The sequence below is a fragment of the Asterias amurensis genome, chromosome 13 (assembly GCF_032118995.1).
Source record: "Asterias amurensis chromosome 13, ASM3211899v1".
Lineage (NCBI taxonomy): Eukaryota > Metazoa > Echinodermata > Asteroidea > Forcipulatida > Asteriidae > Asterias > Asterias amurensis.
The window spans coordinates 3,438,900-3,453,673 of NC_092660.1; the positions used below are offsets into that span (position 1 = coordinate 3,438,900).

General features: G+C 38.1%; 2 protein-coding genes across 5 annotated transcripts in view; one reads left to right on the plus strand and one right to left on the minus strand.

Annotated features, from left to right (window-relative positions):
* LOC139946112 (mutS protein homolog 5-like) overlaps positions 1-14,774 on the minus strand; it is a 114,042-nt gene that overhangs the window by 93,034 nt on the left and 6,234 nt on the right. Inside the window, exon 1 of one of the 4 annotated variants that reach the window (XM_071943727.1) lies at positions 11,010-11,135. The exons of the other annotated variants lie outside the window; for them this stretch is intronic. The gene's annotated coding sequence lies outside the window, so the exon portion shown is untranslated. Of the gene's footprint in view, positions 1-11,009; positions 11,136-14,774 lie in introns of those variants that run through there. 4 annotated transcript variants of the gene reach the window in all.
* LOC139946368 (transcription factor Jun-like) lies at positions 11,664-13,115 on the plus strand. The gene has a single exon (XM_071944009.1). It carries the CDS (start codon positions 11,838-11,840, stop codon positions 12,804-12,806), a length of 969 nt encoding a protein of 322 aa, XP_071800110.1. The 5' UTR covers positions 11,664-11,837; the 3' UTR covers positions 12,807-13,115.

Here is a 14,774-nt window from a genome sequence, read left to right on the forward strand (position 1 = left end):
TGAACCACACAATAATGTCTCGAGTTGCTCGATTTTCGTTTTAATCGTGAACTAACACAGCACGCCAGTCAAGTTTTGGACTCCACAAAACAGCCGACCGTGTTAGTTTGCTCAGTAAAAGGAAATTCAGGCGATTTCAAGGCAAATTTATGTGGATTACAATTATTCTTCTTTATAAAACACCTTTCCAACCATGCATTTCATAACAACTCGCCCGATCCAAGGCAACGTATCCCTTTAACATTTTCAGCAAATTTTAAGACCTAACATGTTTTAGTTTTGTACACTTTTTAGCATGACGGATGTACAACTAGATTTGCTATTTTGCATTTCCACGAAGTGGCATATCACGATGCGTCTTTATCCATTGCTTGGTGCCAAAACACACATGCATTGGCAATGCATGCATTGGTTTGTGCACAGCACTCAGCGTGCACATCTCTTTTTTCTATTTCCACAAAGTGACAAACATGTATAAAAACAGTTGCTAGATGAAAACACTTGATAGCTGTGTACAATTGAAGAAGTCAGCTTTATTTTGGTGTTAATTTTATAGAAGAGTTTGCGGTAACACCATGTAATAACAATCTCTAAATGAGTTGGGGTGGTTCTGAAAAGAACCGTTGGGTTAACTCGACGTTTCGATCAGTATGCTCTGATCGTCTTCTGGAGAAATTAATTTTATTTATCTTTTTATACAACAGCAAGCAGTCTCCGAGTTTGAAAAATATGTAACTCAACTTCAACCTTGATTTTCTCCACACACAGGGTTTTGACTGTGGTGCAAGATTGCCGATCTATGTATTTTGGTTCACTAAAGCTATCATATAATTTTGGCAAACAGCCAACAACCTCATGATCCTCATGAAAAAAAAAGACTTATTCCAAGCTAGTTACGAACTATTAAGATCATAGTTTGCAAGGAAGTACAACTCCCCGCCCATATACATGCTGAATCCACTCAACACCTGTATAGGAAAGAAACGTATGTAGGTCATTGAGAAAAAAAACTAAGAAAAGGTTCATTTTAAGCTTTTTAAGAATGAATGCACCAGCATGACCAGTAGGAAGGGGCTGTCAGTATTCACTTACTAGAGGGAAGTATAAGGCTGGGGTATAGACTTATACCATGTAACATTGTATACCTGTATTATGTATCACGTACACCCTTTTTATGGAGTTAAAAGCGGTCATGAGTAGGCCCTACTGATACTTAATCATAATAGACAGTTTGTGGTGGATGTATGGGCATGTAGTATAGGAGAGAGGGTCGAAGGGGTCTGAGAAAACTAGTGTCTCCAATGAGGAAAGGGTCTATGAAAACTTTTAAAACTCTAAAATACATAGTGGAAAGATAAACTAAGTGTAATCTTTCAGTTAAAGACAAAACAAACTACATTGTTCAAGGGTGAGGTTTTGAGAAATCTCAAAATAAAATTTATATATTGCAGTATAGACCTTATGCACATGACGTCATTTCAGTAGGGTGCCCTCACCTAGAGTTCAAAAGGAGGTTGTTCATTGGCTAATCCTGCGCGCCGCGCATACAAATCTATGCGTTTCGATTGTTTTGTCACCGTTTTCCCACTGGATGACGTCAATGCATAAGGTCTATATGGAAAATTAAATGACTTCCTTTAATTTTTATTTTGTTTAGTATTTATATACATTATATGTATATTTTTGGGCAGATTTTGTATTTTCAAAACAAAGACTGTTGGGAAGAAACATTATAATAAATTGATAAAAATTGTAAACTTCAATTTACAAATACTTTAGGCTAGCTGTTTTACAGCTTATAATGCTTTATCACTTGCAGTCAGTTAGGATTTCTTGTATAATGCATCCAGTAACATAAATTTTAGTGGATAGACCCTATGAAACATTGACAAGCTGATACGGGTTAGAAGCCTTGATATGATGCCAGTATACATCACATTCCTGGAAACAATGTTCTGGAATGGCATTCATCAAACAAGTATTATCACTGAACTTGAATGATGTATACTGTTAACTGTAAGCTGTTCATAATATGTGTACCGTAGAGCCAAGTCCTAGCTCTGTGCATACTGTATACCACCAGACAACCTAAATAACCATACAACCTGCATTCAGGCATACACTAAAAACTGAACAGTGGTTTCACCACCGCCAAGGTCAAGTCTGTCACCTTGACTGTGTACAATATGTTGAACATATCAAATTCGTTACAAAGCAAAAAGAAACATTACAAAGGGATTTGTTCAAACTACACATTCATCTTGGGTTTTTCACAGTTTTTTGGGGAAACATCCAGGATCGCTATTAGTGAATGATCAAAGACGATGATCATGGATTTCAAAAAACGATGTATTTTTGATAATTTTTTTTAATGATGGGCTACCATAAGTATCAGTTCAAAATGCGCACTGTGGAGTATGCTGGACACGTGCCAAATAAAAGTACGTAGTACAATTTGTATGCACGCTGGGAGCCCATGACTAAACACCACAATTGATCGTGCAATAAAAAGTGCTTTATACCCATGTAAAACAATACGTTTAAGTGTACACTTCACTTTTAAACAGTCATTTATTTTCATGACACAAGCTACAATATGAGAGAGTCAACATTATTTTCATTGACGACTAAATGGAATAAAATATTAACCTTTTAAAGAGGTACAAAAGTACACTAAAAAGTTTTTTGGATGATTGTGCAACTGTGTAAACAAACGAACTGCAGGTGTCTCCCCCCCCCCCCCTGTCACAAGACCTGCCAGTTACAATGGAACAAAAGTGGTATTGTGCTAGTCTACAGTTAGAAACACAAAAGGGTGTGACGTCATATTCCAAAGTGTATTGTACCGTGTACTGGTCGTACCCAATAGTGAACGTAGACATGTGTGATGGAACGAATCTATGTCAATTTTATTCACTGTATATTTATCAGGTTTATCAAGTCATTTGAGAGAGCAAGACCGTTTTAATTCCAGAAAGGGGACTTCCACTTTGAAATCTTTAGGTCTATGGGAAACATTCAAAAAAGGACACCAAGCCCAAGACCAGGGCAACAGAGGCCATGCCTCCATGCATATTTCCATGCCTGGAAAATGACAGTACAACTGTCTGAGTTAGTAAGCAGGGCTTTATACCTGTTTCCTCACAGAGGCAAAAGAGGCATTTATGCCCCATGTCATCATTGCCTTGGTGCCCCTTGAAAGGTTCCAGATACACATTTGTATATCCCCATAGTTATCCTGTACTTAATAAAAACTGCCTTGCCCAAAAGAACCAAGTGTAAGGCTAGTATAGTAAGTTATAGGCAGTGTCGTCCAAAGATTTCACTGTAGGAAACCAATGATATCTTTATTGGGGAGATACAATCAGGGTAATACCCCTTCTGGGATTAAGAGGGTGACAATGTTCCCACGGTGTCTCTCGATTGGTAAATCCACGGATTCTCACTTCACGCTAACAACAGGAATGATTTTCATTACTTAGGACATCAGGGAGTTGCTGTTGACGATTCTCAGCATTTTAAAGTCATCAAAATTAAACAGAAAATCAGATTTCTGCTTTTGTGTCTTTGATGTAGGCCTACACATTGAAATTGCCTCTTTGAAAAAATCCAAGTTGGCAAAGATTGTGTGATCATCACTCTGCTGCAGAGCAAGTTGCAATACAACTTCACCGAGTATTTTCAGTCCTTCGCAATTCTATAACTTAGCAGCATGATTAATTGGTATCCTTACCGTTTGTTTTTCCTGAAGAGAAATACAGAGGCTATGAACAAGTCTATGCTGTATACGCACGCACACACACGTAAACATACGTAGTGAAATGACGAAGTAGTAACCAACATTGTTGCAACAAACTGTATTTTGTCATGACATTATCAGGCAGTTGACAAAATCCCTCTGGCTCCTGCTTAATTTACTCAGTAAATTAATTTACACAGGTGCCTAATGCAAACAGTGTTCTACCCAAAGCTCATCCCAGCTATAATAGATCTCTATTTCAAAGTCTTGACACAAAAAGGGAATTAAGATTGATCTTGAGGTGCTAGAATGGTGCTAAAGCAACAGGTGAAATGGAAATTCAAGATTATTGTCAGAAATGTTTGCAACAGATGCTAGCAAATCATTCAATGTGTCCAAAACTTCTCTGGAGAGTTCACGGATATACAACCATTTAGACACAAACTTGTTCATGAAGAATTTACATTAAAGGGAGGATTGTACAATTGTTTTGGTTTCTTGAGCTAGTTTATAAGAGCTGGGCATAGAGCAAGCATCCTTGCTAAGCAGTTAAGCACGAACAAAGTCCACTTTGTTTAAACCAAATTACCAAAATAAATAATGTTTTTGTGTATCTAAATCCATGCAAATTTGTACCAAACACACAAATTTACCCTCAAAACATTGTTTCTTTTTGTTTTTTTCATGCAACTAAGTGTTCACATTTTAAGTGTTTTTTTAAATATTCACCAGAATTTTAAATGATTTTATTGACGGAAGGGATTCCTCAGTTGTCATGCCTAGTAGGGGACAGCGAAAACACATTTAAATATATGGCAATCTATAGAATTATTGCACAAGTCAAAGCGTGGTGCAATTATTTGTATTACTCCATGGTCAAGCAAATAACTGTACATCGTGCATAGATGGAATGAGTTTTCATAAACGGTGTAGAAGCCAAGTGTGGTGGAATTCATTATGCAGAAGTAGGATACCACTTCAGCTTGGCACGGCCAGAATAAACACTGTATAATGCTCATCCACCTAGCTAGTCCCAATCCCCCTGGCCCCAGCTTTTCATTCTCTTTACCTTGAAACCAGACATATTCACTTTGAATCTCCACTTAAATTTCCGTGTGAGTAGATAATGGCATTACACACTGTGGCTTGGCATGATGGGGCCTCCTCCTTTCATTCATGAAAATCAACCCAGACGAAGCCAAGGGCAATTTCAACCAGAGCCTAGACAGACTGATCAATATTCATCAAGCCAGTGAGAAACAAGAGTGCTGTGCAAATAATGGAATTTTCCTCTCTCCTCAGGATTCCTGTAGTAGAACATGAGTGCTTATAGGTTCTTGCCTCTTTGAGATGTGCGTTTTAAAGATGAGCTGTGGTATCTAAACATGTAGCTTAAATAATTCATCCTTCCTTAAAAATCTATCATGAGGAAACACCTAGTCAGAATTTAAGATTTCTCACAGTTTTCAATTTCAAGAAAAAAAAATATTCTTATTTTTTTTACATATAGGGGGCCTATTGGTTTGTTTATGAGGTCAATATTTCTTTATATGGTAGCACGTTCGTGGATTTAACTCTAAATTTATAAAAAAAACACTTTGTGCCCAAAATGCAGTATTTGATACATAAGACGGAATAATTGAACATTCAGATACGTCCTAACTGAATTGCATTTTCAAATGTATCTCTTTTGTACAATCCATTATTAACAAAGTCATTTATCATCAAGGCATGCAGTATAAAAACCACATATGCAGTATAAAAACCTTTTTCACAGGACTCGGGAAAGTACTGAGTATACAGTGCTAACACACATCGGTGTATGGGAAAAAAACCAAAAATTAATATTCTTTATCCCCGATGCAAATTTAACATCTATTATATCGTTGCGGTACCCACTGCCAAAACATAGGATTCGAACTGCCTCTAGCTACCGGGCAACCTCGGTGGTCTAGTTGGTAAGACACTGCTCTAGAATTGCAAGGGTCGTGGGTTCGAATCCCACCCGAGTAACATGCCTGTGATATTTTTTCACAGGACACGGGAAAGTACTGAGTATACAGTGCTAACACACATCGGTGTATGGGAAAAAAAACAAAAAATTTATATGTATAAAAACCAATTGAAATCCCGAATATTCTTATTCAATACGATTTGGGAAAGGTAAACTAAAATTGTTTAACTATACCTGCTTACTGTTGACAGAACCCCACATTTCTCTTTAAAACAAACCTAAAATATGTACCAGTCCAGGGATTATCAAAAAGACCAGGTAAATGTCAAGAAGATTCAGTTGTCAGTTGGCTAGAAAAGATAAGTACTGAAAATAATATAGCCAATGAAATATTTTAGTGGGTGATAGTTATTTGTAAAATCAATTGGTTTTAACAAATACAAAATCTGGAAATTGGCTGTGTTGTCCTTCAACTTCTTCAGTGACTAGCCTCTGGGATCATCTAGCGTGTCAGTAAAATAGTTTCTTTTGAAACACTGAACTAGCCAGCAGGGCCACTTGGGGAGAACGTTGACTAGTACTCAGGTGTTTTACCTGGCACACTTGGCCAGCAAACAGTAATTAAGGGACAAATGCTCATGAACAAAATCTCTATTCAACTCAGCATAAATTTATCTTCTTCCTGTTTGGTTTGCATCTCGACCAGTTTTCATTAGTCCAAGGTTAATAAGAGAGGAAAGGAAAAAAAACGACAACGAATACACGTGTACCTCGCCCTGCCATGCCCATCCGCCAATATACAGTTTCCACTTAACTACAATTATCTCAACTCTTGGAGAGCCAGCAAGCCAGCACTAATTGCTACTGGCTATTCTACTCCCAAAGCCAAACGTGAACAAATAAATTGCAGTAACTTCTCATATTTCCAATGATATGCGCATACTGAATTAAGTTTCATTGATGATTCTGCACATTAATCCCAACTGGGTAAGTAATACAGCAACCCAGACCTCAGACGGACTTGTGATCAATACATTGTCTCTGTTTTATCAGACCTTAAATACACGTTACAAACACTGCAAAGGCTACATCTTGTCACTGTCCGGTATACACGCTTAATCGTTAAATGGGTATGGTCAAACAGGTCAAACAGTCCAGTCCAGTCCAGTAAAGGGCAAAGTTAATTTGTTCATTATTTGAATCAGAGAAATAAATCAGGCAATAATTTATTAATTCACTTATTTGCCATTTTCTTTTGAACGGTATGTTTACCTTTTTCTAACGTATGATTTTTGTTTTACTTTTAACAATTCAACTGTCTTGTAATTTGTATAGATTCTGGAACAAACAACAAGGGTACAACAAAAAACAGAGTTGGATTGTGGTTAAATTATCCCAAAACACCTGAAATGATATGCAGAACCTCACCTGATAAACTACAGACAAACTGATTACTTATTAAAAGCTTCAGTCTTGTTTTGCATTCTTGAAATGGAATTCTACACAAACCACAAAACGGCCTTGGTTTATTGCAAAACCACAACAGATTGGACTGGCCCTTCTAGGTAATTCAACAATACTGTGGCATACCAGTGATTTTCTACACACATTCCAGTGTGTGGTAAGCTTTATTCAGGTGTGTTTACCATGATTGAATACAATCAAACCTTTCTTTTGGGGTGATGGAGCCTGGACTCTGTGAGCAAACCACATTTCGTTATGAAGTCCAAAAAAGTTTGACTACAATATTAAAGGGGGAGGTTTTGACTAAATTCAGTCATTGTAATACTAAAAAATGTAAACAAGTCTGAACCCATAGGACTAAGGGTCAAAATCACAGGTAGGGTTCATGCTCGTTTTTTGTCAACCTATGCTGATTTATACTAGAAAATATTAGAAATACATTCATATAAATGCCTCAGACAGTTTTGCTTTTCCTATTGGTGGAGAGCGCATCATGTGAGGGTGTTTGAACAGTTGATAATGACCAGCTGGAGCTGTTTATAACCAGTTGTTTGCGGATATGTTTAAATGCATACTAATCACTATTTATACCCGCACCAATGCATATCCGAAAACTGTCTCAGTCATAAAAATGCAATCCCCTCGTACAGAGCTCAACGTCGTTGTAAAACGGATAAGTTTTACAAAGTTTTGTTTTACTTTATAACCAAAAAAAGCATTCATGAATGGACATTCAAGAGTAGTGACTCGTTCTTAAACTGCCGTTTGAAACCTTGCAGGGGCGTGGCCGTGCGATTAAGGTCCTCGCCTTCGGCTCGGGCCTTATCACATGGCCACGACCCTGCCGGTTTCAAACAGCAGTTTAAGAACTCGTCGCTACCCTTTTATTCCCTTAATAAAAAACTTACAACAACATTTTCATCAAGAAGGTTGAAGTTCTTGAACCATAGAGCATCTTCTATGGTTAAACACATCCACTTTTAGAGCAAATGTTAAATGGATCATGGTCCACAGACCAGAATTAACTTACCACAGATTAAAATTAGAAAGAACATTCTACAAACATTAACATGTTACGTAGGAAAAACTGTTCTCATTTGAACAACACTAACATTTATCATGGTCCCAAAGTCTGCTGTCCTTTCTTAATAAATTTAAACAAATAAATCACTGACATACAATGTAATATGGAGAGGTTTTTTTATGAATAGTGTCAAATTTCTTTCAAATAATAACAAGCATTGTTTTGTTTTGCTCTGACCATAGCTCCAAGCTATGACTGGTGACCCACTTTGAAAAAAACGAAAAAGCATACTGTGCAGAGTTGAGCATTGTTGCTATACTACTGTGTGTGCATTATTTCCTTTTCGTTTACAAAACATCACATGACTGGCACTGCATAATACTAGTAAACCCAGACGCTTGGTTTGCATGATGTAATTTCTATAAAAAGATCATAAGTAATCATGTGACGTCACGCTGCGTGGGCTGAGAGTAAATATTGGATCAATAGAATAAAGAATGAACTCCAAATCAAAAGGGAACTGCTATAACACCGCCAGTCAGTATCACTCAACTTTGAGAGTATTGAGGCCTTGTTTATCTAACCTTAGAAAAACAAACTTTTTATTTTTAGTGGGGTAAATGTTTTCAGACATCCCACACACCACTCAGTCAATGTTTTCTCAACATTGCTGGCCGTGCAGTCATGAAAAATACAATGAACATATATCGGAAAATTAGCAAGTAATACAATTGGTGGTGTAACCACAGGGGATCCCCTGCTCAGAATTTACACTAGTCCCCCAAAATGAGATTTAAAAAATTGACAAATGAATTTAACGATATATTAATTAGCCCCCCCCTCCCCGCCCCCAACCCAAAAATATATATGGTGTATATTTTAAAACAATTACAACTTTGCCCCCACTTTGCCCCAAATGAAAATTTTAATATTATAACAGAAACGAAAATTACAGCAAGATTCATGCATCCAGACTCGTAAAAAGTTTTAAGATGTCAGATATAGGCATACGTGCACAGCAATGTACAGGGTGGACTTCCCAGTCTTTGGGACACTCTGCTTTAAATATGTGCGCCCTCAACTTTATCATCCATTTCCACTTTAAATGGATTGAAAGTGAGTACATTTTGGACACCCCAATTTTCAATTTAAAGCAAATTTGGACAACCTGTTTGCAAATTCTGGCTAACTCTGATGTGAAGCATACATCCTGAAGTCATCTTCAAGAACGGTTTGTGGAACATGGAGAAGACCTTCTGATATGAATCACCAGCTGAGGCTCTGGACGACAAGATTCATTGACGAGAACAGTCTGAACAGACTACAACACTGGGCAGGGATTTCACATTGTCTCAATGTAAATGTCACATGGACTATTGAAGTAGGCAGGGTACTCTAAGGACAAGGTGTGTACAGCAACACTGAGAAAGCAAAATCACCTAAGCAATGATTTGAATCAAGATAATATCCACGACAAACAGTGAAAACTTCTACCTTGATATTCAGGAACAAATCCAGGGTGGGTTTAGGGAGTTCGGACCCCCCATGCTCATGACAACTTTTTCTCTCTAACTTTGTTTTCTAATTCTACCTCCATGGTTTTCTTCTTACTGTTTGTGTTTTTTTCATTGGTAATCGTTAAACTTGTGCCTCCAGTTAATATAACAATAGTCCTTATTGCTACAGACCTAAAATCATATTGCTTGAGTCCCAACCATATGATTTAAATTGCAACTTTCAAACTTTTTTTAAAAGTAAGTTTGTTGTTTGCTTGGTTTGGGGGGCGGTTGGGGATCTCACTGATAAATTTCCTAGTTCCGCTCCTGATATTTCATTGTTAACTGACAAAAATATATCAGTTTAATGGTATTTCAAAGGACGATAGTTGTTGTAGGTCCTACTGCTTTGGTCATTGACTTTGGAAACAGGATAAATTTAAAAATTCCCATTTATTTGTACATGTATTTTGTAGAATCCTTGCTCTATGGTAGAATGAGGCCAATTTAATTGATATGAGGACCAGTCTTACTGGTGTTTTTTACAATAATGATTTTCTCAAGGGATGTTTGTGACGTCAAAACATGTTGTATAAACTCGCACATGCTGGAATTCCCCTTTCTGATATTATATTACTATTTATTTGTATGAAAACTTACTTGAAGAATGAAACAACATACGTCAACTTCCTCCTTCCCCAAAATAGATTTTGTTGTTTTTACAAACTGTCATAATAATTTCAGGGTAACATCAACGTGGTTGCAACAACTTTCATTTACGCTCGCCGCTCTCGTTTACGCATTTCTCTGCATGTTAAATGCTGTGTTTTTCAGGAATGAGAGATTCTGGTTTCCATTGATAAAAATGCATTCGTAATAATATCCATAAACCCAAATACAAATACTATTGGCAATATAGACAGTAATGTAAAGTTATACTTCTTGGGTTTTTGCTTCTCAAATAGATGTTAAATTTTTTGCAAAAATGAAAAGGGCAACCGGTTAATACTACTAGTACAAACTGTGTGGAAAAGTTGTGGCAGGATAAGGAAAGTTATTACTACATGTACATGTATATCCATGAAGGACCCTCCATGCATACATCAATTACAACCATATTACAACATTACTACATGGGCCAAAGCATCGTCATACGGAAAATGGTTCGGTATGCTGTGTATACGATAGGTCGAACATGATCATTCATAAGTTGTATTGTAGTTCAAAGTTTGGATTTTGTGACACTCAGTTCCGTATTTTTATTATTGTATTTTGTGTAAATGTCCACGTTTTCAAAACACTACTTTATTTCTACGTTTGAAAGGGTCTCACCTGCCTTTTGATGCGTGCACCGCGCTGCGATGCACTGCCACACAATCGGCGAGCTTTGATATTTACTTTCGTTATCGCAGATTTTCCATATAAGGTAAAGCAACGTGTGGAACAGTTAAGGGTCGCTCATGTGAGCCTTTGTTATGAAAATCGTTCAACTTCCGGGGTACCACGAAAAGATCATGACGTCAGGAATCGGTCATTATTATGTAGTGGGGGTGTTTCGTACTAACTGTGGCGGTGAAGTAGCATTTTGATGTAGAAATAACCAACCATTTTAAGCAAATGTATAAGTTGTATCATAATTGCATGATCTGTTTATAGTATTTTTCTTCTTCTCAGTTTTACCACACTAAAATATGATCGCAGATTAATACGTGCACTGTTATGATAAAATCTTTCACCTTCTATGGAGTGTTGTGTGCCGCAACGCATTCCCGCCATCAGTGACGTCGAATGGCACTCCCCGCCGTATTTCCCACAATCCATTGCTCTATTTAGCTATTCCTATGGCGACCAATCAACTTATCAAAAGGGAACCCTCATTATAATACATGACATCACCGATATCCAATCAGAAGCCTTCCTCGTTATGTCATCCGTCATATGCTATTTTTAGATTACTTAGTCAATCTATAAAATGTGAGTCAGCACTCGGATAGGAAACCTATTCAGAGATTCGCTTGCTAGTGAAACCACGATAAAGCAGAGAGCTGCGACCAGCTAGTTCGATACACACGTAAAGGGGATTCCTCCTACATTGTTTGTACATTCAGTGACTCAGCCAGCGTGTAACACCGTCGATCCTGTACGGGGGCTAAACTGTTTATGTCCCGGGAAAAACACGCTAGAAAGATGGAGACCGTTCAGTTTTACGACGATACACACAACCCATGGCTCAACAAGAAAAAGACCATGACGCTGGACCTAGTAAATGGTGGACCAGTGAAGAAAAGAACCACGATTGCTGTTCTTTCTACGCCAGACGTTCAAATGTTGAAACTGGCCTCCCCAGAACTCGAAAAAATGATAATCTCCCAGCAAGGAACGGTGTGTACCACACCGACACCAACACAGTTCATCTGCCCCAAGAACGTTACCGATGAACAGGCGGCGTTCGCTCAGGGGTTCGTCGAAGCCCTTCAGAGTTTACATCAGGGGCAACCGAACTCACAAGGTGAAGGCGACGATGACGATCAAGACCAAGAGGACAACCAGATTGCGTTCATGCAGGTTATCCAGCAAGCCCCGTCACAACAGAACTCATGTATTGTTACAACGGCGAATGCCACCGCCGCGGCGGCCCTGGATTACAACCCCGCCATGCACACCACCACAAGCCTGCCCGGTGCCACTGTGAGTTACCCAAGCCGAAGTTCCGCCATCGCCTCGACGATGTCCATGTCAACAGTCGACACAACCGTCATCAACAACGGGTGGTCGCATGTACCGTCCCACATCAAACAGGAGCCGCCAGAGCAGCCCCAAATAGTACCCGTATTCCATGGGCATGGTGCCACTCCTCCCTTGTCCCCCATCAACATGGAATCGCAAGAGAGGATCAAGGCTGAACGCAAACGGCTGAGGAACAGAGTAGCGGCTAGCAAGTGCCGACGACGAAAGCTTGAGCGTATCTCCCGTCTTGAAGACAAGGTTAACGATTTGAAAACACAGAACACGGAGCTTTCCACCACAGCCACAAAACTGAGGGAACAAGTATGCCAACTCAAGCAGAGTGTAATGGAACATGTGAAGAACGGTTGTCAAGTCATGCTTGCACAACAACTTGCTTTCTAAACTGATAATGTATACTGCTGAACTCTTGTAAATAATGGAACAGTTTCATCTTTAAAAAAATATATGTAAATATTTGTCAAAGGTTTTCTTCTTGAGTTGGAAATTTTAAAGTACTGAACGTTGGGGCGGGCCTCACGTGCTGGAAAAAAGTGCTGAGGATGATTCAAAACTGCATGGTGAAGTAAATTTCCAACTTAAGACATGTTATTGTTATGCGAGATATCGTACATAAGTTTAAGCCATAAATTGTCGTTCTACAGCAAGAAATGGTACAATTAAAATATAAATCCGTAGGATTTTTAAACCAAATCTCTTGTTAAATCTTCTGAAAAATTGCTTTCCAAGTCTTTTTTAATAAAGGCGCACTTATCCGCATATTTGATTAGGAGTAGAGGAATGGGGTTGTGAACAAAGACCATTCGACCTTCGCGCATGCATAAATGAGCTCCTATCGATCGATTTCGTACTGGGTAGAACGTGCATATTTTACCGTCGCCACACACACCGACAGTGCGTTGAAACCGCCGGCCCAACATGCTAGCATGTTTCCGCCGCATGAATTTTGCCATATAAATTATGACCAAGTCTGCATGGACTGAGCGAACGCCTCCGGCCATGCGTTTGCAACCTAGCTATTTCAGACGCTTTTGGGGGTGAAAACTTGAATTTTAATTAAAAAATACCCGTTGCCATAGCCAGCTAATACAACCCTCTTTCGGTGGTTGCGGTTGGTGTATGTTTTTGCAGGCGATGTGTGCTGACAATAATACGTTGTGGCCTCGGTAATTTTATGCACAGTTCATGCCAGTATTTTATTTGGGGTCATGTCATTGACCCAGAAGGAATTTATTAGTGTACAAGGACAGACGGTTATTGTTGTCTCTCGCGAGGACAGATTGCCGCAAAAACAGGGTTTAAAATCCTGATGGTTAACAGGGTTTAGGTTTTTGGCGAGGTGAAACAAACAATTGAATGATCATTAATCCACTCTATGGGTTAAAGTCTGCATGATAAATTGAAGTAAACATTGCCAATATTAATGTATACTGTTTATGAAATATTTTCTGCTTTAAATCATAATATCATTTACTTGTTTTCAAAAGTATCTATTTGAAATGATATTTATCAGTCTGGTTGAGAAGTTTTGAACTGCAAATTCTATGGGAGTAAAACCTAGATGGATTTGCATGGTAAAGACTTTCTGACGACTTGTGGAAATCATTGAAAATGGTTGATCTGAATTTTAAAAATCTGGAAATGATAAAGAATAGCACAATTTAACAGATGCAGAAAGAAAAGACTGCGGGTTGTATTAAATATATGCAAATCTGTACGCTACAATGTGGCATTCTATGAAATGGCATGATGCCACAGTTTATGTATATATTTGAAGATTCTCCATTTTCAAGTTGATATGGTGGTAAAGAATGCACGCATTGTCACACAGTTCTGCCATAGCAGAGATGTCTTGCCAAAAGACTGCGTTTGTTTGAAGGAATTGTTGAAATAAAATTGTGAAAAAGAAAAAAATAATTTGTTTGTCATGTTGTTTCTTTAAAAAGATTGAGTCTTTTTCTTCATTAGATGTTCTTAAAGGTTGATTGGTGCCCTGGAAATTACATCCGCAGGAGAGCCACAAATTCTTCCTGAAAATAAACCTTTTTCCATGCTCTACAAAACAAATTTTAAATCTTCCAGATTTTGGAAACTTGTTCCCTACAAGGGTTAATGTAATTCTGAGTATCTCCCTGGAATAAAAATACAAAATCTGATGCAAAGGTTGGTAACTCTATACGTAAAGGTTCACAATATATTCACTTACCACTAAAATGAAAACAAAAACAAGGAAACTACTAAGTTCACGAAACATCAAAAATGAACAAAGGGTTAGTTGATACTTTTTGATTTTCTACTAAATTAAGGAAATCAGTTGAAAATTTGTAAGACAACTAAATAAAGTACTGACTG